Here is a 24,064-nt window from a genome sequence, read left to right as displayed (position 1 = left end):
AGAATGACGTTTCCTTTGGGCTTGGTTCCAAGACGCTAATAGGTTCGGCAATTTTGGGTAAATGTAATATTAGAAGCTCTGTCCTAGACCTCCGCAGATTGAAGTAGAATCATTGAAAATTTTAATCTTATTAGATTAATTAATGAATAGTTATAATTAATTTTATAATAGGTCTCGAAAGTCATTGAGCTCATTTCGAGTGTTGTAAAAGATGTGAATAAGTTAACTATGTAATATTTGGCTCTATCACTACTTGTCAGTTCTAAAATTTCTTCCGGAAGTTGCTGTAGAAGTAGAACTTTGAATCTATGTTTTCTTAAGAATGTAATGTAGGTCAAAAGCCAAAAGGACTTTATGGACTTTAGAGTAAGGCAATTTCTTTACATGTACCAGCTGTTGTACCCTTATGTTTTGAGATTTAAAAAAATATATATACATATAGGCTATACAATTAATTATTTTATAAATTCTTGTAATTGCAACTTATAATATTTATGAAACGCTATTTTGAACGTGGGCGCATATATAAACAATAGTTATGATTTTTGACGAAGTTTCAGGAAAAGTTTTATTTATAAAGATGACAGAATTCACCACCCTATTAGTTGCGCGCCTACTTACTTCGTAATAAATCTTTCCGTTGAACTTCGGATTGAAAATTGCTGTTCTATCAGTTGCTGTCAAGTAATGTGATCCAATGGATATTTATCATCCAGTGAATGTTTTAACAGATATGCCTACAAACACGAAGTATAAACTTTTTAGTTGTCGATATTAAGACACTTAGAGATAAAAACGGTTAAAATGCCATAATTTTAAAACAACTTTTCCTCTTTTTATCTATCTATTTTTTTAAGTTTTTTTCCCCTAAATCTCTTCGTTTGAAGATAAATCTGTTTGTTTTAAATCTTCATCTTAATCTGAAATAACTAGATAAATTTTTATACGTAGGCGAATGCAGTTATTTTATCTGTTCTTACAATGAAATTCTTTATTATTCCTAAATATTTTAAATATTTAGATGCTCCAACGAAAGTAAAAGCATAGTATGTTATCTGAATACTAATTTAACATCTTGACTAACAAGAAATTCTACTTGATAATGATTAATTTGCATGAACTAGTTCATTGCCCACTTCAAAATTGGTCAATGTCACTCAATGAGTTTAATGCATTCTAGAGAAAATTATTAATGATATTACTTTAATGTACGTGTAAAGAATATACGCCATGTGCTTCAATAATAATAATTCATTTGCATATTGATAATTGGGTGGAGTAGTCTGACCAGAATGTGGGCAAATTTGGTAAGAAGGCCGAGGTACTTCCGCTTACCATAAATATGTAATTTTCTACATAACATCTGATTTTGTGTTGTGTGGGATGACTTCCACCCACATCAAATGATTATCACAAGTACTTTAATAGTTATAATAAAATTGATTAGGTGTTACAGAAAAAGTTACATGTTATTTTTCTCTATAGTTCATGTTATTTTTAAAAAAATCATATTAATAAAGTAAATAAAAAATATATAGTATAATAGAAAAGAATGCAATTACCAAATGTGTGTCAAGGTTACAAATGTAATAGATTATTTAATGACTGATAAAACAGATTACTTTTCATTTACAAGAATATTTTTAAATTAACTCATTGCCACTTTCATTGTATAATATAATCATTCTTGCCATTTTTCTCTAAAGAAAATAATGTGGGCTTTAACATAACTGGATACAGTATCATTATAATTTATATCTAGATTTCTTTATTGATATAAGAATGGTGCCAAATAGAAAGTTAAGTAGTTTAATATATGATATCACTCACAATTGTATCTATGAATTAAAAAAATGTAAATCTTTAGTTATGTATTTATTGATGCAATCTATTACTTTTTATGGGAAATGAATAAAATTTTGTGGATACTGTTATTGAATATAAAATTACCAAAGAAATGACCTTGGAATCAGACTAATGTTTCATCTGGAGTGTATTTCACTTAGTAGATAATACTAAGTAAAAATTGTTATCTATTTTACTATTTATAACTATATATAAGCATATTTTATAATTGTTACCCAATAATAAATTATTTGCATATTTTAACAAGAGCTGAAATTTTTATCTTGAAACTAAATATAGATTTTATGTAGTGTTTAGCTATTATGTAGGGGTGTCCTTACATCTGTTAGGAAGTTTATCCTAAAATATACAGTTTTGTATTCATAAAATTTTCAATACTCATATAAAATGTTTAAGGGGTTAAAAATGTATTGAATTAGTTTGTTTACAGAATATTTTTCTGTTCATAAAAGATAAACTGCAAAAATATTTTTGCAGTTTATCTTTTATGCTAATAATAGTCTAATAATTATTCACAAATACAGTTATATAGTTGTAAATAAAACTTAACTTTATTTATTTATTTCTAAAAATTTTTTATAGTTATTTCTTTGTTTAATAAAATGGGAAATAACTTTAAATTGTTTAGATATACAATTATGTATATTTCCAAAAAAAATTTTTTTTTTAATATCAGAAATTATGATGAGCAAAAAAAGAGTTGAATTGTGACAAATCTGCCTAAGGCATATACTATAGGTGCAATGTACCTTATAGTTAGGGTATATCTTATGAAAAAGCTTAGACTGAATATATTATTATAGATAGGAGTAACATGATAAAAGTAATTCTTCAAATAGTGAATGATTGGTTATAAATAGTATAAGTCATACAGAAATAACTAATTTATAACAATTTTATTTCATATGTATTTTAACTTATCCAAAATATTAGATAGAATTTTCATTTTTATGAAATTGAAAAATTTACTGAATATTAAAGTGTCTGTTTGAGTTATTGGGGTGTATGTTGATATATTTGTTTACTAGCAGAATTGAAAAATTTTTTTATGGTCTTTCTTATGCAAATAAAGTTATTTATTTAACTTGAATTTGATAAATGAGGTTTTATTCCAATTGATGAACTATTATAAATTACAGTACATTAAAATACAAAACAATTAGATAGTTAACTAAATTATTAAGATTATAGATTTATTGTTTTTAGAAGTATAATATACTAGATTAGTAGAGAATTTTAAGATAATTTAAAAGAGGTAATAAGGGGACTTTATAATTTAATATATTTGTCAATTAGATAAAATAATACTACTGATATATTGTTCTAAAAATAAATTACAGGAATAGTAAATTTTTGATAAATTTTTACATTTAGTGAACTATTTAAGATAATTATTAAATTTTGAAAATTGAAAGTCATATCTACATGATGATAAAATTATAAAATATCACACTAAATACAAGTAAAACAATAAGATAGACAATATTTTATTTATTAAATAGTATAAAATTTGTGTATTTCAAATAATATGAAGTTTAATTGATCATTATTGAAAATAGTGATGCACAATATTGAGAGTTATTTCATTTTAAATATAAATGATTCTCCATATATTATAATTCAAAATAAAGAAGATACTGGTATTATAAAATTTACCTTTGGCTTTTCTTTAATTCTCGATATAATTTTTTAGACTCACTTTTTAAAATCTAATGTTGAAATAATATTTTTAACAATACAATATATTGGAATATATATATTTTATAAATGTAGATTTCTTCAATAAAACTCAGTTTCAGTTTATTTTTTATATTTTGAGATAATGTAATTTTTCCTACTTAAAGACTGAATTTTATGCACTGTAATATCAATGTTTTTATTCTAAGTTCTGAATACAAATCTTGTCTTCAAACTACTACTGCCATTGTAAACTTATGTTAACATATGATTTCTTTGCCATATGCTTCATGGAGCATTTTGAAAGTTTCTATAAAATTTGATGTTTACTTGCTGCTCCAGATGTGTCATTTCTTGTCTGCCAAGTTTCTATCATTATTATGTGAATTCAGTCCTATTACACTGCTCACTATAGAGACAAGAAATACAAGTGACAATTGTGCATAAACTCTGGATTTGATTTGCAAAACTGACACTCTCATTTCATAATTACATGCAATGTCAAAATCCAAAAATTCTTTTCTAATTATTTAGGAAAATTTTTTAAATAAATCATAGGGCCTTATTCTAAGTCCCATTCAGTATCTATTATGAGTATCTACATGTAATCCTAGAAGGAGTAAAGGAAACCGTATTATGCTTTTGTCTATATTATTAGTACTGTATTACAAGTTAGTGTTACGAGCTATATATCAATTGAGTTGTCCTCCTATTTTTCCATATAATTCCAAAGTATACAAAAAAATTCCTTTACCTTACACTTATTTTTCAAACTAATCTAATACTTGTTATTGACATCACTAATATCCCTTCTCAGAATTTTTAATCTTGTTTATTTAGCTTCTATATAGGGTAGTCAGAATAACCTGCACAATAAATCAACTGGATGATTGTTCATGAAATCAAACTGGAAACTCAGTATTGGAAGAACAGAGATACAAATAGATTCCAGAGATATAGGCAAAAACAGTTTTGTGACATTACATCTGGTAAGAATAGATATTACAATAACTTTCATATAAATAAGTTATTTATTCATGTGTAACACTATAACTGAAATTCCATGTGTTGAAGTACATCAATACAGCAGGTATGAGCACTGTGTAATGCAGCATAGCTAGCAGCCCATTATAGAATACATATTTGCACATTTTGGGGTCAGTTATGATGGCCACATATAATATGGCCATTAGGTCATGTGTAGTTTCTTATGCAATATATTGTCTGTATAGCTATCCACATTACTCTTCAACAACGATTTGCATTACCAGAGGTGACATCACACAACTATTCATGCCTGTATCTCTGGAATGTGCTGTCCTATCAGGAAAACAAACTATATATTTCTTGTTTAGTTATCCACGATCAGTCATGTAGTTGGTTTATTGTGTGAGTGATACTAACACCCTGTACACCATTATTGCATTTATATAAAAATATATGATTTGTTTAAACACAATATGTTAGAAGAAAATCTTTTATATATGTCGTTTTATATAATTATGTATGAATGAATTAGATTATGTCTGATAAGTTGGAAATTGGATAAGTTTTCAAACTAATTTATTTCATTTCAAAATGTTTTCTATTTAACTAATAAACTGTTTGATTGTAACTTGAACAATAATTTTATAAATAGTTTTTACTCATTTAAATTTTGAATAATTATCATTAATTTATGCTTTTAACATTTTTGTGTTTCATTGCCCACTTTTACTGTTATCAACATGTTTTTTAATCTTTTGTTTTTATCTTCATCTTGTTTTTTCTTCATTTGTAATATTGGTTTTGCATATATATATTATTATATATTAAAATCAATACTTATTCGTCTTCACACCGGAATGTACTAAAAATAACTCTTACTATTAACCTTGTAACCTCAGGCTTTTTCTATAAAAAGCCTGAGGAAGAGCCCAGAAGGGGCATCGAGAACATTCACTGAAGTATTATACAACACTCCAGTTACAAGGTTAATAGTAAGAGTTATTTTTATTAATATCAATTATACAGGGTGTATCAGAATGATGTTTTAAAAATTTGGGGGATTGTAGAGGATGAAATTTTCAATGTTTTGATATAAGGAACTCATAGCTGGAAATGTGATATAAAGTTTCTACAGTGGTAGGAAGTGCTTGACCGCCCTTCACTTTGGTAGCTACCCTTCCATCCATTGATGCCATGCTATTGTTCTTGACTTCTTCCTCTGAGGTTATGTAAAGTCCCTATGTACGCAATACCTGTAGGAACAGTTCATGAGCTTATGGAGAACATCTTTACAACATTTATTACCATCAGAGGAGAGCATGGCATCTTACAGAGAGTCGTACAAAGCATGGTTTGTCGTTGCACATTATGTAACGAAGTTGGTGGTCGTCACATTGAACATTTACTCTAAAGTAGTGCAGCCACTAATTCAATGTAAAGTTTGATTGTATTCTATTGTTTTGTCAATAAAATTTGTCATAAATACTGTATTCTGCTGTTTCATTCAGCATACTGACTGCAAAGTGCAAAGTACTGTCAAAACTTTATATTACATTTCTGGCTATGGGTTCCTTATATCAAAACGTGCAAAATTTCATCCTCTACAATCCCCCAAATTTTTAAAACGTCATTCTGATACACTCTGTATATTATATATCAAATATATAATATCTAATACAGTAGACCCACCTATAACACGATAGATACGTTCCGTGTTTTATAAAATTCATGTTGTACGAGTCCTTAAATACATTAGCCAATCACAGCCCGGCACGTATGCAATTTACGGATTATGGCTGTTTGAAAGGTTTTCTTCCATAACATTAATTGATTCTAGACTAATTTGACTCAACATTTTCAAAATACGTATAATTTTTTGGGAATAATCCATATAAACTATGCTATAAACAAAAAATTGTAGGATTACTTACCAAGTGTGCACCATTTGACAACACCATTGCTTAAGCTTGTTTTCATCGCGGAGCAGCGCATTGAATGGCGGTCATGTGTTTCCTGATAAATTATTTTTCTGCAAAAAATTCGCTGAACTTTGGAGACATCACTAATATAAATATAATTTTTATGGCTGTTAAATAATATTAATAAATGGTTTTTAGTAGGTCTGCTGCTCGTTTAAACTCAATGGTTTGTGCAATATCCGCTATTGGTCTAGATTCGACTAATCCTGTCGCGGCATGAGTCGGTGATGACATTTTACCATATCATACAAGTTTCTTTTAGCATGTTTATATGAATATGATCGCAATTTTTTTGCCGTTATATACAAATCCATATTATATGAACCCGTTTTATAGGGGGGTCTACTGTATAGTATATATAAATATAATATAAGTAGGCTGTTTTTTTTAACCTCTGATGGTCCATAGAAAACAAGAGTAAGTAACAAAATGAATTTATTGCCAAAAGTTAGGTACAAACATGGTTATTTTTCAACATAATCACCATGAAGATTGAGGCATTTGTCATATCTGTGGATGATCTTTTCCATCCCCTCTTCCTAAAATGTTGCAGCCAATGACTTGAGATGGGCCCTAACATTGCTTTGAAGATCATCATTAGTCTTGAACCTCTGCCCTCCTAGGAGGTAGAAGTCACTTGGTGCCAAATTGGGGCTATATGCTGGATGTTTAAAGGTGGTGAAGACTTCCACCCAGCTTGGATCTTTTTAATGTGTGAAGACTTCCAATTCTTTCCTGAACTGAAAACATGTCTAGGAGGGCAGAGATTGAGTCTAATGATGATCTTCAAAACATCATCATTAAGGCCATCTCCATTTACTGGTGGCAACATTCTATGAAGAGGGGATGAAAAAGCTTGTCCACATACCTCAATCTTCACACAGTGATTATGTCAAAAAGTAACCATGTTTGTACCTAACTTTTGGTAATAAATTCATTTTGTTATTTACACTTTTCTTTGTTTTATGGACCATCTGAGGTTGAAAAAATCCACCCTTGTATATCAAATATTAATATTCCATTGCTTCCATATTTAGATACCATATTTTTTTTCATTTTTTTATATTTTAATTTTATTGTAGATACTGCTGTCTACAACAGTAGGCAGCAGTACTTGCAGACTATGAAAAAGGGGTGCACAAGCTATAGCATCATACATTATGCAAGGAGCTTCAAACTCTATGATTTAATGTTGCATCAGCACTCCCACAAGATGATGCTGGTTGCACTTGGGGCTAACTTGGCTTTGAAAACAAGGAATGGAGTTTTCAAATTTCCTGATCAACATATGACAAATTTGCATGGGTCAATGGACAAATATCATTCATTAGTTTCCTTTTTTATTTGCAGAATAGGTTAGAAGTCACAAATTTTCTTTTGTTTGAGGTAAAAAAGTCATAGTAAGTCTGGGGAATAGGATGGTTGCCAATCTGTGGAATGCTCTGTTTAGCAAGTAACTGTTGAACATGTTATGATACACGGACAAGTGCATTGTTGTAGTGGAGTTGCCACTTTCCACTCACCACTCCTGTGTAATGCTGACCTTTAGGAATGAATTGCATTCCAATGAAACTTTAATATAATACTCTTTGTTGATTGTCTGCCTTGCTGGAACATATTTGTGATGCATCCCTTATGGTCAAAATACTGTCAACATCATTTTCACATTGCTGTGCTTTGTCTTGCTGTTTTGAGTCCCATAGAGCTTGGTGTCTTTCATTAGGTCTTACAAGTTAGTTTCAGGGCCATATTCATAAGCACACAATTAATCAAATACTCTTCAAAAGCTTTCATCATTTTAGACCTGTTTTTTCTAGTCAGCTGTCAGCAATTTTGGCACAAATTTCTCTGAGACACATCTTGTCTCCAAATCATCCAAAAGAGTGGATTGCACTGATCTGAAATCTATGCATAAGTTTTCAAATAATTCATGACAAGTGATAAACAAATTTCCTGCACAGCTGCACATATACAGTACATTCAATGTTTTTTCACATTTGTTCATTATGGGCCTCCCTGACTATTCATCACTTTCAACACTTTCACAATCATCCTTAAAATATTTATATCACTTGTAAACTTATGCCTGACTCATATAATCTACCCTATAGACTTTTTTCAACTTGTAGGTTTTTTGCATGGATTACCAAGTTTTTGGCAAAATTTAATGCAAATTAGTTGTTCATGTTTTTGCCATAACTAATGTGATGCACGATGTTTGTGCAGGTAGAAACACAACACAACTATAAAATAACCAAGCAAGGAGAGTGACTTGACTTATGATGTATGCAAAGTACATTTCAAGGTTACTTTGTACCTAATCTGTTCCTCAGGCTCAGTAGTTATATCATTATTTTCAATATTTTTTTACCTCATATTTGGAGTGGATTAAGTTTGTTTTCTTTCTTGTTGTGTTTATCTTCTTTCTTTTTTCTTGTTGTGGAAATTAATATTTATCACTCTTAACTCATTTTAGAATATACATTTGATTTGATATTTTTGATGTTTTATTGGTACTTATGGGTTAAGAGGATGCCAGTCAGAAATAGCAATCAAAGTCGTGATTTTGAATGAAAATATCAAAATAACAATAGACTAGTAAATTTAAATCTAAAAAGAAGAAAATTTACTAATAAGGTTGTAAAAATGAAAAAAAATTAATTAGGATGATAGATATCGCCTATTTGCTGGTTAAAGTCCAGATATGTATACCGTCATGGCGGCTCATCTTTGATTCCAGCAAACAAAAGGAAATAGTGGGGACGCACGTTCTAACCTAACCTAACCTATTCTAATAATTTGATTGGTAATAATTTATGGTAATTTATTAGAATAGGTTAGGTTAGGTTAGAACATGCGTCCCCACTGAACTGGCGTCCTCTTAACCCATAAGTACCGTTTTATTTAATATTAGCTGAAGCACTAAGAAACAAAATAAACAAAAGGTGTGTAACTTAGAAAAAAGTTTTCATATTTGAATAATAATAAACATTTAGAAAATTTGAAAATCTAAAATGAAAAAAAAAAACCTTCAGATGTAAAGCATATATTATCTGCTAAAGATATAGTTTATAGACAGTTTGTTTGTGAAATGATCTACTTTTATGTTATATACTGAAAACTTTGGTGAAAAGAACAGAGTATTTGTAATTACAAATGTAAAGTTAGCATAAAACTTCTAGCTTATTTTGGGCTATTTTTGTTCATTTTAATTAACTAAAATTTGGTTTAAAGAGTTTGAGATCTTTATGTCAGATCTGCTGGTCACCTGTTTTGTAAATACAGCACAATATGTTTGTAAATATTTTGTCTTATCTTCACTATTGCTTTTGCATATAGTTGTCTCCTTTATCTGTGATTCTGGTCAATTTGTTGTCATTTTGATATACATATTCAAACACAAACACAAGTGGAGAGATTGGAGAATATTGAAATTGAATTCATCCAGACTAGATCATTATGAAAAATTCTGAAGATCTGATCCAGACTCAAATTCAGGTTTCCTTAGAAACAGGCCTTAGCCTCATCAGTCATCCAGCCATGATAACCAATATTTCTATACTGTTATATTTCTAAAGCACTGTAGCCATTTTACCAATCATTAAAATGGCTACAGTGCTCTATAAAGTAAAAAAAAAAGTTATTATGTTCTTTACAGCATAGCTATGAACAAAAAAAATAGAGGAATGTATGATTTATTTTATTGTGAGTGCAAGCTTGTTTTATATTAGCAGTTTTCTCATGTAGCAGGTTAGGTCTGGTCATTTTGGTGTAATGGGTAACATGCTTGTTTGGTTTATGGGAGTTATGAGTTTGAATCTCATTCTAGATCAATTTCTAAATTTAGAATTATTAGGATTTTCTAAATTATTTAATTAAATTTAAAATTAATTTCTAATTATTAATATTTATACATGATGGTGGCAGTTTTATGGTAACTTTATATCAGCTTATGATAAATTTTGATCTTAGTTACAATCAGCATTAATGCAATCTGAAATAATTTAGCAGTTTTGATTTATGTTTGATAATGTGATTTTAGCTTTGATTCATATATATTTGTAATTGCAATTGAAAATTTCACTCTCTTATAAATGAAAACATGATTTCATTATTTGATTGCATTGCAAATTATATATTTGTGATGCAATCAAATATAGTAGACCCCCCTATAAAATGGGTTCATATAATAAGGATTTGTATATAATGGCAAAAAAATTGCGATCGTATTCATATAAACACGCTAAAAGAGACTCATATAATACAGTAAAACGTCATCGCTGACTCATGCCGCAACAGGATTGGTCGAATCTAGACCAATAGCAGATATTGCACAAACCATTGAGTTTAAACGAGCAGCGGACCTACTAAAAACCATTTATTATTTAACGGCCATAAAAATTATATTTACATTAATGATGTCTCCAAAGTTCAGCGAATTTTTCGCAGAAAAATAACTTATCAGAAAACACATGCCCGCTGTTCAATGCGCTGCTCCACGATGAAAACAAGCTTAAGCAATGGCGTCATCGAACGGTGCACACTTGGTAAGTAATCCTACAATCTTTTGTTTATAGCATAGTTTATATGGATTATTCCCAAAAAATTATACGTGTTTTGAAAATATTGAGTCAAATTAGTCTAGAATCAATTAATTTTATGGAAGAAAACCTTTCAAACAGCTGTAGTCCTAAACTGCATACGTGCCGGGCTATGATTGGCTCATGTATTTAAGGACTCGTAAAACACAAATTCATATAAAACGGAACGTATCTACCGTATTATAGGGGAGTCTACTGTAATGAAATTATGTTTTAATGTTCTACTGCTATAAATTAAAAATAAATTCTATGAAAAAGTAATTAAATTAATCTATCTAAAAATCTATGAAAAAGTACCACATGTTTAACACCTTTTAATTTCTGGCAAAATTGTTTTAATTTAACTAATGTTTTTGGCCTAGATTTCTGGAAATTAAAAGGTGTAAATATATGGGCTTAATCAGTAATTCCAGTTGGATGTTTTGACTGAAAAAATACCTTAAGTCAGGAAAAGTAAATTTTGCTGCAGAGCAAAGCATGTGATCAAGGTCAAAATTGTAGATTTTTAGGTTTCACTGACAGCTGTTTCTAGTAATGTTGGCAAAATTAAAGCCAAACAATTTCTGGATTACATCAGGCTATATTAATGCTACTAACTACTAATGTTTGGCAATATTTTAAGCTATAAACACCTCTGTCAGTTATTGCCCTACTATTCTATGTATGATTATTCCACACAATGTCACACTGTGCTAGCCAGAACTAGCACAGTGTGACACTATTTTGTTTACAGGTACGTTATTTCATTAAATTTGTGTGCCATTATTTGTTTGTTTTATTAAAATCTGTTTGTCAAAATGTTTGTGCATCTGTTTACTTTTGAAATTTGTGAGTTGATTTATAAATTTTTTGAAAATTGTAGACGTGCAGATTTATATAGAAACTAATGAAGCTTAAACTTCAGGCACCTGAACCCAGGGAACTCTACAAAGCTAAAATTTAAAAAAAATTATTTTTAATTTATAGCAGTAGAACATTAAAAGCATACATTTATGTATAGTTGTGTACTTTCCTGAATAGAACCAAAAGGGGTTCCATAAAAGTGTATAATCATGTATATGTAAGTCTCACAGGGTTCAAGAGTACATATTTTGTAGCTTAAATTTGTTAAAAATGTAATATTCTGTTTATATTTTATTTATAGACATGCAATGCCTTAAGATCTTCATAGCATGCCATTTGATATTTTCCAAGGAATCTGAAAAATATCAAATGACAATAAGAAGACTGAAAATATATAATAAAACTTGTACAGTACCTTTAATATGGAGTTGTTAGTAATATACCTCCTAATATATATAATAATTTAAAATTAAAGAAAATGCATCTAAAACAATTTCTAAATTATATCAACCATTTCATTAGGACCACTCTTCTCTATTTGGGGCCTGATTTTGATATGTATATGTGAAAATTTTTTAATTAAAGGAGCCTCAGAAATTTAAAGCTCCAAAGCCCCCTGATGTGTAGATCTGTCTGATTGTAAGGTAATTTATTGTTAGAAATGTTTTATGGTGTGCTTTATTATGGAGGACATTTTTTAAATGCGTTTAAACGTGGAGATTTTTATATTCATTATTTCATCAATTTTTTCAGATTAATATTCTATTTTTTATTTTATGTCATAAATTAATAAAATTATGTTTAAAAACAAGATGATCATAAAATACACTTTATGCCAACGTTCAAATAAAATAAGTAATTAACACTTCAATGTTGTTGCATTACAAATTGCGACTTTTTAGATTTTAGACATACTCACTAGCACTTTCAATAGCTATAAGCTATCAAAAGTGCTAGCATGAAAACAATACAAGAAAACAATCCTCTTCATTATTCTTTGTGGCACATATTATTTGCTTTTAAATTAAAAATTGTTTCAGAGATTATTCCAAAAAATCTGTGATGCATGGTTACTTTATCTGAAAAATTCATTATGTTTTCTAAATAATGTACTTGATTAAATGACACAAATATCATGACATCATTTCTTTTATAACTTTTTATGGTAAATTTAAGTTTAAAATTATTTTTTACAATAAAAAAGTCTGTTGAAAACCATGCCATGTTTCTTAGTGGATTTCTGTTTTTCAACAATTGTACAAGTCCAAAATGATTTGGAAAAAATTAAGGTTGAAGTCAAATATGAACTTAATTTTCTAGAAATTAAGTTCATTTTTGATAAAATGTTTTATATCTTTTTCTTAAAATTTCATTTTTTATATTAGAATAAAAATAATTTTTAGAGTCAAACTAAAATTAAAAATGAAACTTATTTATGCTTCTTAGTGTAACATAAAATATTTAATTTTTTATTTTAGCAACAATATTATGGTTCACAAAATTCTTCTGTAATATGTGGTAGCTGTGCGTCAGGATGCAAGTGTGTTGGAGAAAAAGGATCAAGGGTAAGTATACAATATTATAATTTCAGAAATAATAATGCACAGAACTTTTTTATTAATAAAATATGTCAGCCTATTCTGAACTTATTATGATTCATGATACTTGCAGTATCATGAATCATAATAAGTTCAGAATAGAAATAAATAAAAACAAAAAGTATGAATAATACTATAGGTATTAATTCTAATTCTATGGTATGAATTCTCAATGTCTTATAGCATTAAAACTTTTTATTCAAAAATGCAAGTACTTTAACATTCCAAACCTATGGACTTTTCAAGCAGCTTATATGATAAATCTAATGCCTTTTTTATCAACAAGAAGGTTCTACTTTTAGCTTTTTTGTTTTTGTTTTTAAAGAATTTTAGTAATTTTTAATTTTCAAATTACATTATTTAAAAACTTTCCATACAATCCATGGGCACACAGCTGGAAGATTTTCAAAATTGTCCATGCATTCTTGTTCTGTATAAAAATATGAAAAATTTTGTTTGATATGATTCCAATCAATTCAGCTTGACAAGGATAGTTGTAAACTATCAAAAGTACAGTTGTCCCTTGATAATCCGACAGGTATGGGACCAAAGGTGTGTCAGATTACCAAAAGTGTCCGGATTACCGAAAATAATTACATATTTCGCATTGTTTTGCTAGCAGTAACTTACAATATTCTCTACTCCAACTGTTCGAACAGAACTGCTCACATAAAACACATGAAATGTGTGTCATCGAGTAAGAATTGGATGGGGAGATTCACATCGCGACATGCTTCTATGCAAGCAGACACGTAACGGGGACGGGTACCTTGACGGGAGGTGCGTCGGACTACTGAGCATGTCAGATTAAAAAACGTCAGACTATAGAGGGACAACTGTACTTGTGTTCTCAAATAAAAAGTCCTTTTTAATTAATGCTGTAACTATTTTGGCATGAAATGTACTGTACTTCATTTTATTCTAAATCTACTGTGATTATTTTCATTTCTGAAAATTGAATTTGATCATGATGATTTATTTATATTAATAGCATTCTGACATAAATTTTGAATGTTTTTTGATAATATATTGCATACAATGTAAGAAGTACAATAAAATTTTTCACAGGAAACAATTATGTACAAAATGTTGTTTTGCTATATTTAAATATTTATTTCATTATAACTAATGAAGATATTTATATTTAAGTAAGAACTCAATTCCACGTTATTTGATTTTTTTTGCTTTATATTATTATTTTTCTTATTCAATATAGTTGATCATACATTTGTCATTAATGCTATTTTATGACTAAGTGACTTAAAAATTGTTTTAATCAGTTTCACTCATTTGATATGCAAGGTATAGAATTTTTGAAATTAATATAAGATTCAAACAGTGAAGAAAAAGTCAGTTTATTGAATGTGTATGATTGTAATACATTATTAAAGATGATAAATTGTAATAATTAAGAAAGGGTTTTGCTGACTGACGAGGGTAAATACCCAGAAAAAAAGACACATGTGAAGTAGATGGAAAAATGAATTTATTATGTGTGATAAAAAAAGTGCAGATACAAAGGGATTCCAACTCTAGAGGAGTGTTGATTAACAGTCACCCAAATCCAGTTGTTGGTAGAATAGTTACAAAAATTATTGGAATTCATACAAAATAGAACTGAAAATAATAATTACAAAAATTTCTCCTCAACTAATCCCTAATACTAATTTTTACTTAGAAAGGAAATAGAAGGTAGGGACAAGAAGTAGCAAAGATGGCAGATAGGATAGGAAAGGATATCCAAGTAGTGCAAACATCATCTAGTTACTGTCAGGAACCACATGAAGCTTCTTAAACACAGAATTCTCACTTTCATCTTTCCTTTTCTCAGTTCTTGAGGGTTTTCGTATATTTGGTTCAATAGCAAGTCGCACATTCAGACTTGTCAAGCTGAAACACCAACTCTAACACACTAACTTTGGACTGGGGATTTTAAAGTTCCCATTCAAAGTTATGGTGTCACCATCTACTTGGGCACTGGACACTGTACTGTCTCGCCTTTTCTTATCCTCTCTCTTTAAACATCAGTTCAAAAGTGACCTTCATTTGCTTTGTATGCCCTCAGATAACCTTGTATACATTATGTTGGTGAATTCTAGGAACTGGCCTTCACCTCCAAGAAAGAATTAAGAAGATTAGAAAGTTTTTGAAGATGGAAAGAACAAAGAATGGGAAAATATCAGAAGAACAAAAGGACAAAAGCAGACAGTATGACATGCAGCCACAAAATATTGTTCGTTTCATATGATGAGCCATTTTTAATTCAACTTTTAAATTTCTGAAATAATTGCAACAAAAATTAAAAACATATTAAACAATATGGAAAAGCACATAAAGAAGCTTGTAGACTGAAGAATTATATTCAAAAACAAGTTACAAAATAAATATATTTGAAGCAGAGTGTTAGTGAAGCTTCTTCTATGAGATTTACATAATTGTGTTCGTTCTCAAAATCTGTTTGATAGATTTTGATTAAACTTTGCCGTTTTCCATTACTTGTGACGCGGAATCCAAAAATGCAATAAAAAATGGGGGTCCATGACTTTGTTTTCAAGATATAAGGTTGTTTCATAAGCACACACAACAAAGTACATGGGTAGGCTGAAAAGTAATGCACACATGCTTGTAGAACACGAATAAAAACAAATAGCAAGATTGGGCAAAAAGTACGTTAAAGTACAATTTTTAAGCTTCAAAATCATATATTTATTTTTCAACATAGTCACCATTAAGGCTAACACATTTCTCCCAACGTGTAACAAGTTTTTTCATTCTGTCACTGAAAAATTCTTCCGACTTTTCTCGAATCCAGGACTTGACAGCTGCCTTCACCTCATTGTCCAAGGTATAATAATCACCATTGAGGTCTCTCTTGAGTAGAGGAAAAAAATAAAAATCGTAAGGCGCAAGATCGGGGGAATAAGGAGGTTGTGGAATCGGTTCAAACTTAAGGTTTCGCAAAGCCTCTCCAGTTGCACGCGAGTGTTGTCATGTTGCAAGATTATTGGCACCAGGCTGCCTCTAACATGACAAACTCAACGTTGGAGGTGTTTTAGAGTCTGTATGTACTGAGAAGAATTAAACATTGCAATGAGGGGCAATTGTAATTGTCTGTGGCAGTGATTGGACGTCCGCTGCGTGTTTCATCAACAATTATGGCTTTTTCAGGCTAGCAACCACAAAATTTTATTATCCATTGATTTACAATAGACCTATCAACAGCATTATCACCATAAACAGCCTTTAAATGATGATGAATCTCAGTAGGAGTCACTTTTTCAGCAATTAAAAATTCAATAACAGTACGCTGTTTAACTCGTGTTGACATAGCACTAGAACACATCTCCATATTTCCATTTCTCAAAATTTACTGAATGAACACAACAACCTCAAACTGCACCTACGCATAGAGGGGGAATGTTACTTCCATATGCCACCTGGTGTGCTTTTGAAAATCATTTTGTTCATGCTCTACAAGCATGTGTGCATTACTTTTCAGCCTATCCTCATATATATAACTGGAAGAGGAGATTGGTCCGGAGGTCCAGGTAACATAACTGGCAACACATCCTGATGGCAATCATATTCATTTGTAATTCTTAATTAATATTTCCAAATTATAGCCCAATTATTTATGGCAGTTGTGGGTGTCTATTTGAGTTGTTGAAATACATTAATGTAAGGATTGTAACTTAGCTGAGCAAATAATTTTTTGATTTTCTTTTTGAAACCATGTCCTGTTTTATATTTGTGGCGTAGTAAACACTAATATTGTGTTTTATTCCGAAGACACATGGCAAATTTTCCATCAAATTCCTTTATTAGTTGAGTTGACTCAACTCAACTAATAAAGGAATTTGATGGAAAATTTGCCATGTGTCTTCGGAATAAAACACAATATTAGTGTTTACTACGCCACAAATGAGCAAATAATGTTTAGAGTTAAAGAAAAATTTCATTGAAAACTTAAATGGTTTTCTTGACACTTAGAAACTGGTGTTGTCTTGTTGATAATAGCATAATATTATGATACAAGTTAACCACATCTCCATGCCTCATAGAGGTCTCTACGTTTGACCTGATGTATACAACGCTGCACTGCAAACCTGAGAACTCCTTCTGGATATTGAAAATTTGCTCAATGACCTCAGTGATGTACTGTACAACAGGATTTCTTCAAGCAAAAAGTGGCCTTGCTGATCTGGCAACACAATATAAATGCTAGAGATAGGATAATGTGGAAAAAACATTAGTAATAGTAAGATGTGGCTGTGCAACATTGATGTCATCCTTGTCAAGCTGACAAGTCTAAGAACCTAGTTATTGTGATGAAAGAGATGTACAAGAAAGCACTCCATGAATATACTTTTTCCACATAGTGCACATTGGCACCAAAATCATACCAGAAAAGCCTCAGAGCAAAGTGACTCAATTCACTAAAGCCAGTCTTGCCCAGATTGTTTACATTTGCTAAAACACATAAGTCTGGTGAACACATACAGTCAATAATTGACAAACATTGTTCACCTGAAATCAAGATAGAAAGAGCAGTCCAGATGTTTCTAAAGGACAACATGATCATGTATACACACACCATTACTGAATCTAAGGAATTTGCAAGTTGTAAAACTTTTCAGATGGGACATTTTGCAACTTATAGGAGAGGAATACATTATGGGTTCTTGGTACCCCTGGATTAAAATATAACTTTGTTTTTGCCATCTCTGAGATTTCCTTTTTCTACACATCAAAAGTACATTGACTTATCACAACCAGATTCTTGAGTTAGCACACATATTATACTACTTATCTTTCTTTAGTTTTGAGGGTGACATTTTCCTGCAGAACTGAAAAGTGTCCATGGGAAGCCCTCTTTCTGGTGACCTTTGTAAACTTGTCCTCCATTTAATGGAAGAAACTGTGTTACCAACATACCTCTCGAAGATGGTACCTTTTTCTTAGATACATAGATGACATATTGATAATTTAGTGTAAGAAACTAGATGTTTCGAAGTTTGTTGAACATGTCATCAACAATCTGTTTGGGATACTTTGTAACTTGACCAAGAGAGTGCCTTTCTTGGATGTCCTTTTCACCTTTAAGGATGGTGCATCCACACTACGGTGCTTAGGAAACTTTGTTGCCAACCAATCTTCATCCTGAAGTGATTAAATATTTAATGGTATACCATAGCTTTATGTAGGGGAGAATATGGATTGATATACAGTGGGTGATCGGTCAATGAACATAATCCGTTCCAAGACTTTGTTCGTTATTTGAATTGTTCGTTAACCGATTATTGATTTACCATCGGTTTTTATGGGAATTTGATTAATTCGTTCTAGATCCCGAAAAATAAAAAAAATATATACTTTTTTACTACGTTTATTTATATGTAATAGTAAAATTAAATANAATTAACCATCCTAGCATTCAACATAACTGGGTAATTCTCATAAACAGCACATTACACAGAACCTTTTCTAACACCAGTTAAAATTTAATATTAATAAACTAATGTTTTTGATTGCAAATTGGATCTTCATTAAGTCACTTCCAATTCCATAATGGAATGCATTATTTAAATTAAATATATAAAATTATTTGTCCTGACTGACTGAGTGACTGAGTGATTGACTGATTTATCATTGCCCAGAGCAAACCGTTAAACCTAAAGAGGTGAAATTTGGCACACAGTTAGGGTATGTCATGAAAACGCACACTAAGAAGGGATTTTTCGAAATTCTTCCGCGGGGAAGAGGGGGAGCATTAAGGCTTAACCAGAAGAACGGCTTCTACTTTACTATTTTAGATGCGATTTTTTGTTTTTGGTGGTAATAACTTAATTTCCAAACTTACAATATTTACGTGTTTCTTATGATTTTTTATCAAATGTTCGAACCGTTTTAAATTCGAATTTGTTACTACATATTTGTTCAATTATAGAATGATTGCAAACATTCTACAAAATTGATCAAATTGAAAACGTTCGATTGAATTAGAAGATTCTCAGTAATAAGGGGTATGTGTAACGCAAGTAATTTTATATATTTGGGGCTCAACTGAGGGCTATTTCTATCAAATTGCAAAATTCTCACAGGCAAAGCTGCGGGTAACAGCTAGTACATATATATGCAGTCTTGCATTTTTTTTAGTCATGTTTTTTCCATTTGTGGGGTTAAAGAATCTGTCCAATATCGATTGCTTTTCTCTTTTATTCAGGATTTTTTGGAAGTAATTAATAGTATTGTAATTGTAGAGAACCCCAACCCCGTTAACCTTATTCTGGTTTGGATGCCACTCGGATGATCATTGTTCTGACATCCTCCCACTTCTTCAAAACGTCTTTAGTAGCAGATGTCGACACTGGTCCTCTTTCATCGTCTTCTCTTTCAAAAGAAAACACATCTCGCCGAGTTTCTTGGTATTCTTCATTTGAGAGTTCTCGGAGTTCTTCTGTTGTCAGATCAGTTTCAGGTTCCATTATGAGCTCTAAAATGCTCTTTATTTCTCAGATGTGATTTTCATTACTCCATTAGCAGCTCGAGATTTCTTGATATATCTTTCATAGCTAAGATTGTGCCTACTGTAGACCCGTTCGAGCCATACTGCCTAGCAACATCAGACATCTTGTGCCAATCTTCTACTTTGGCTATTATCTCTTACTCAGTTTCTATGGTGAGTGCAGTTCTTGACATTTCTCTTTTTGGGCTCCATAATATTATCAGTTTCTTTTTTAAATAAAAAATTCAGAAAAGCATTTACAAAAATTCAGAGAACAGAAATCAACTAGCCCACAAAAATTATTTAAATGCAAGGCCCGGATGAAATTTGAAATTTGGTATTAAAACGTTAACAAATATCTGATGGTACGGTTAAACTTTCATCTGTCGTAAATAAACCTTGATACAAAACTTAACAAGTGCCTGTCCGACAGTCTCTCGAATACTATAAAAAATTATTTGTCAGAAAGATAAACAAAAGGCTGGAATTACAAGGGAGAGTTTCAAAATTCAGAGGAATACTATCCAATCGGTATCAGGTTGAGCATCGATGTTGACATCTCCCGCACTCCGAAAGGTTTTGAATTGTTACCCGAAGACAAGGGAAAATCAATTGGTATTTGTTATTTCGCTTCTTTTTATGTTTGTTCAGTAAAGTGTTCGTTGTCCAATCATAAAAATCTTTCGTGAACATGTTCGCTATCCAAACTGTTCGTTAACCGATCACCCACTGTATTTGATAGGCTGCAGAATAAAATATGCAGAAATTTACTACTGCAATTACTGCAACTAGGTGACAGTCACATAGCTTATTCTAATAAGTAAAAATATAAAGGTAGGAATCTTTTGCAGGCAAAAAAATGAAGTTTTTTTAAGAAAAATGTCATTGATTTGATCTCCTTTTGGAGGAAAGGATGGTTTCTGAGAAATTTCATTTAATTTTCTCAAATCATGTCCAAATACATTAAAAAACAAACATAAACAGACTTTCTTTATTATACAGTATATTAGATTTGTGCTACTTTAACATTGCCATTGGCTTTGTATTACATTCAAAAACATTTTATAACTGGGCTAATTAACTATATAAAGGGTTATTTTTCAGCTAGAATGTGCCAGTATGTCATACCAACAGATAACATAAAAAGTATTGATAGCCAGTATATTGTACCAGCAGTTACTATATTTTCATCTGTGCATAGACAGAGTGAAGCCTTAGAATCTGTAGCTCATTAATCATGCTTTTCTATTTGTACTGTAATAAATAAAATCTAACACTATTGTTGATTTTATTTATTACAGATAGCTCAATAGTGGCCTACAGATTGTCAACATTTCTTATTACATTAAAACTTTGAAATTTCTAAAAATTAGTACTCTCTAAGAATACTACTACAATTTTGTTAATTGATTTTTCTCATAATCAATGTGCTACTGCAGTTAGTAGTTTATAACAATCTATATAATAATTTTTAAATAATTAGAATTGTATTTAAAGTATATTAAATATATCTTTATATAATACTATAATATTTGTCTGCATCATTTTATAGTAAAGTAAAATGATGCATTTTTAAATCATTTAAGAAAAGTTGTTTAAAATAGAAAATATGAGAGTCATACTGATCCCAGAAGTATTTTCAAATAAACTTTCCAGTTTTCTGGTATTAAAAAATTTATGTTCATTCAGAAACATAAATATAACTGGAAAGTTTATTTGAAAGTACTTCTGGGGTCAGTATGACTCTCATATTTTCTGTTTTAAACAATGAAACAGCAAGCAATGAAACAGTGACCTGCAATTTATCTTTTATTCAGAAACATATAGTATAAAGTTTATATCACACTATCTGTTATTCAAGCTGTTTTGTATGTACTGTATTTCCATACATTTTTGACATATTACATTTTACTAAATCTTTATTCAGATGCAAAATTTAATTTTTCTGTCTTTTAAGTTAGCCTGTAGAGAATGTAAGTAAATTTGTAGTAAAACTAGGTTGTAGAAAAAGAAATATTAGTTGCTGTCTAGAAAATGAGAAGCTAGAACAAATAGAACAAGCTGGGTAACATTTATATTTAAAACCTATCAGTGTAGAATAAAGTTTGTCTTTTGCTAAACAATTATGACAAAAATGTAATGAATACATCTGAAGAAAATAGAAATAAATTAAGTTTTCAATTTCTTAATGAAATAGAACAATAGTCAATATTACTTATACTTAGATAATATTAGATAAAGATTAAAATTGCAAAAAATGCAATATAAAAATATTGCATTTTTTGTAATTCTAATCTTTTAATATTTTGTCTAAATAATCTTTTGTATAAATACATATTTTGATATAGATATTTATTATTATTAAATATATATAATAAAAATAAGTGTGTTCTATATGTTAAACAGAAAAGTTATCATTATAAAGATTATTAAATTTATAAATCATTTAAAATATATAATAACTCTCCAGATTTTATTTCAAATTAAGCTCTTTTAAGTAATATAGTTGTGTAGTAAATTGAAGTGTCTAATCAATTTATACATGATTTTTGTGTTTAGTATTCTTCTCTTGTTGGAAAAAAAATGTTGACCTATATTTTTTTTCAAATACACTGTTTTTTAGAACGTGACTGAGCACTGTTATCTTCTTCTCCATAAGTGAATCTGCTTAATAAGCATTTCTGTTTTTCATGTCTGCAAGGCTAATTTAACATTTTTAAACAAGTTTATTCTTAAAAACTATTGTATATAAGATTAAGAAATATTTAAGAAATTTAAGACAAAATCAGGAAATTATCTTATTTTCATCAAATTATTAAAGTGAATTTTGAATCACTATTTTTTTGTTTATTATTTAATTTATTCTTTTCACTAAGCAAAGAGAAATAGTTTTATTAAACATAACATGCTATAGAAAATTACTTCAGATATTTATTTTATAAATTTTAATTTTGTAATATATAAGACATCAAAAAAATTGTTTATACACTATACATTACTAAATATTTTAATATAATGAATTAAAAATATTTAAATAAATTGAATAATATTATTTCAGAATTGTTTATATATATATATGGACTTTAATATTTTTATCATATATAATAAAAATAATATTAAAGTTCATTAGAACAAATATCTTATGATAAAAATATTCTTTATCAGTTTTCTATATAAAACAGATCTAATAATTCCTAAAATTATAGCTATATTTCCCTAATATTTTGTCTGTTTCTTGCCCTAAAATAATAAATGATGATTGTTGTTATGCAATATTATTTCTTTATAAATTGTGTTACTCTTACATCATATAGTATTCACATACAAAATATTCTTATTACTTTTAATGTTAAACACTAAATTCAGTCTATTTTGGATGTATGATTCATAAATTACATTTAGTTCTAACAATAAAAGTAATTTTAAAATATCCTTGTTTGACCTTAGCAGCAAGTGACAAGACTGAATGCTTTTGGAAGTCATCTGTTGAATGTTAAGATATATTTAGTATATTTGTATATAGTATTTCTACATAAAATTTATTTTTAGAAAAAAATGTGAAAATTATCTACATATTTTCAGTTGGATTTGAATAATTATTGATGAAAACACAACAAGCAATAAAATAATTTTTGACAGCTCTCTTCAAATTGATATTATTATTTACAAATATACTAATTTCATATAAATATTGAATTGAATAATAATATAGAGAGAGATCACTTTAATTAATAAAGCATCTTGAATAAAACTCTTTACGTAATTATCATATTAATTAATAAAAACACATATAGTTAACAACATATAATTATATCTCTATATATCTGAAAGCATTTTAAATTTGTAACCAATACATTAGTTAATGACTCTTCAAATTTAGTTCTAACAATAAAAATGTTACATCAAAAATATGTTATATAAAAATTTTTATTGATTTTGAAATATTAATTAAAATATAAATTGTTTGTATTTATAAAGCAATACTTTTATTTACAAACTCATTTTTCA

General features: G+C 29.4%; 1 protein-coding gene across 1 annotated transcript in view; it reads left to right on the top strand.

Moving 5' to 3' along the window:
- LOC111628264 (collagen alpha-2(IV) chain-like) overlaps positions 1-24,064 on the top strand; it is a 128,727-nt gene that overhangs the window by 6,823 nt on the left and 97,840 nt on the right. Inside the window, exon 3 of the mRNA XM_023372014.1 lies at positions 13,432-13,518. Within this exon, the coding sequence (XP_023227782.1) occupies positions 13,432-13,518 (87 nt within the window). The remainder of the gene's footprint in view (positions 1-13,431; positions 13,519-24,064) is intronic.

The sequence above is a fragment of the Centruroides sculpturatus genome, unplaced genomic scaffold (genome assembly GCF_000671375.1).
Source record: "Centruroides sculpturatus isolate CEXI.00-Female unplaced genomic scaffold, Cexi_2.0 scaffold414, whole genome shotgun sequence".
NCBI lineage: Eukaryota > Metazoa > Arthropoda > Arachnida > Scorpiones > Buthidae > Centruroides > Centruroides sculpturatus.
This window is presented reverse-complemented; position numbering and strand designations above follow the sequence as displayed.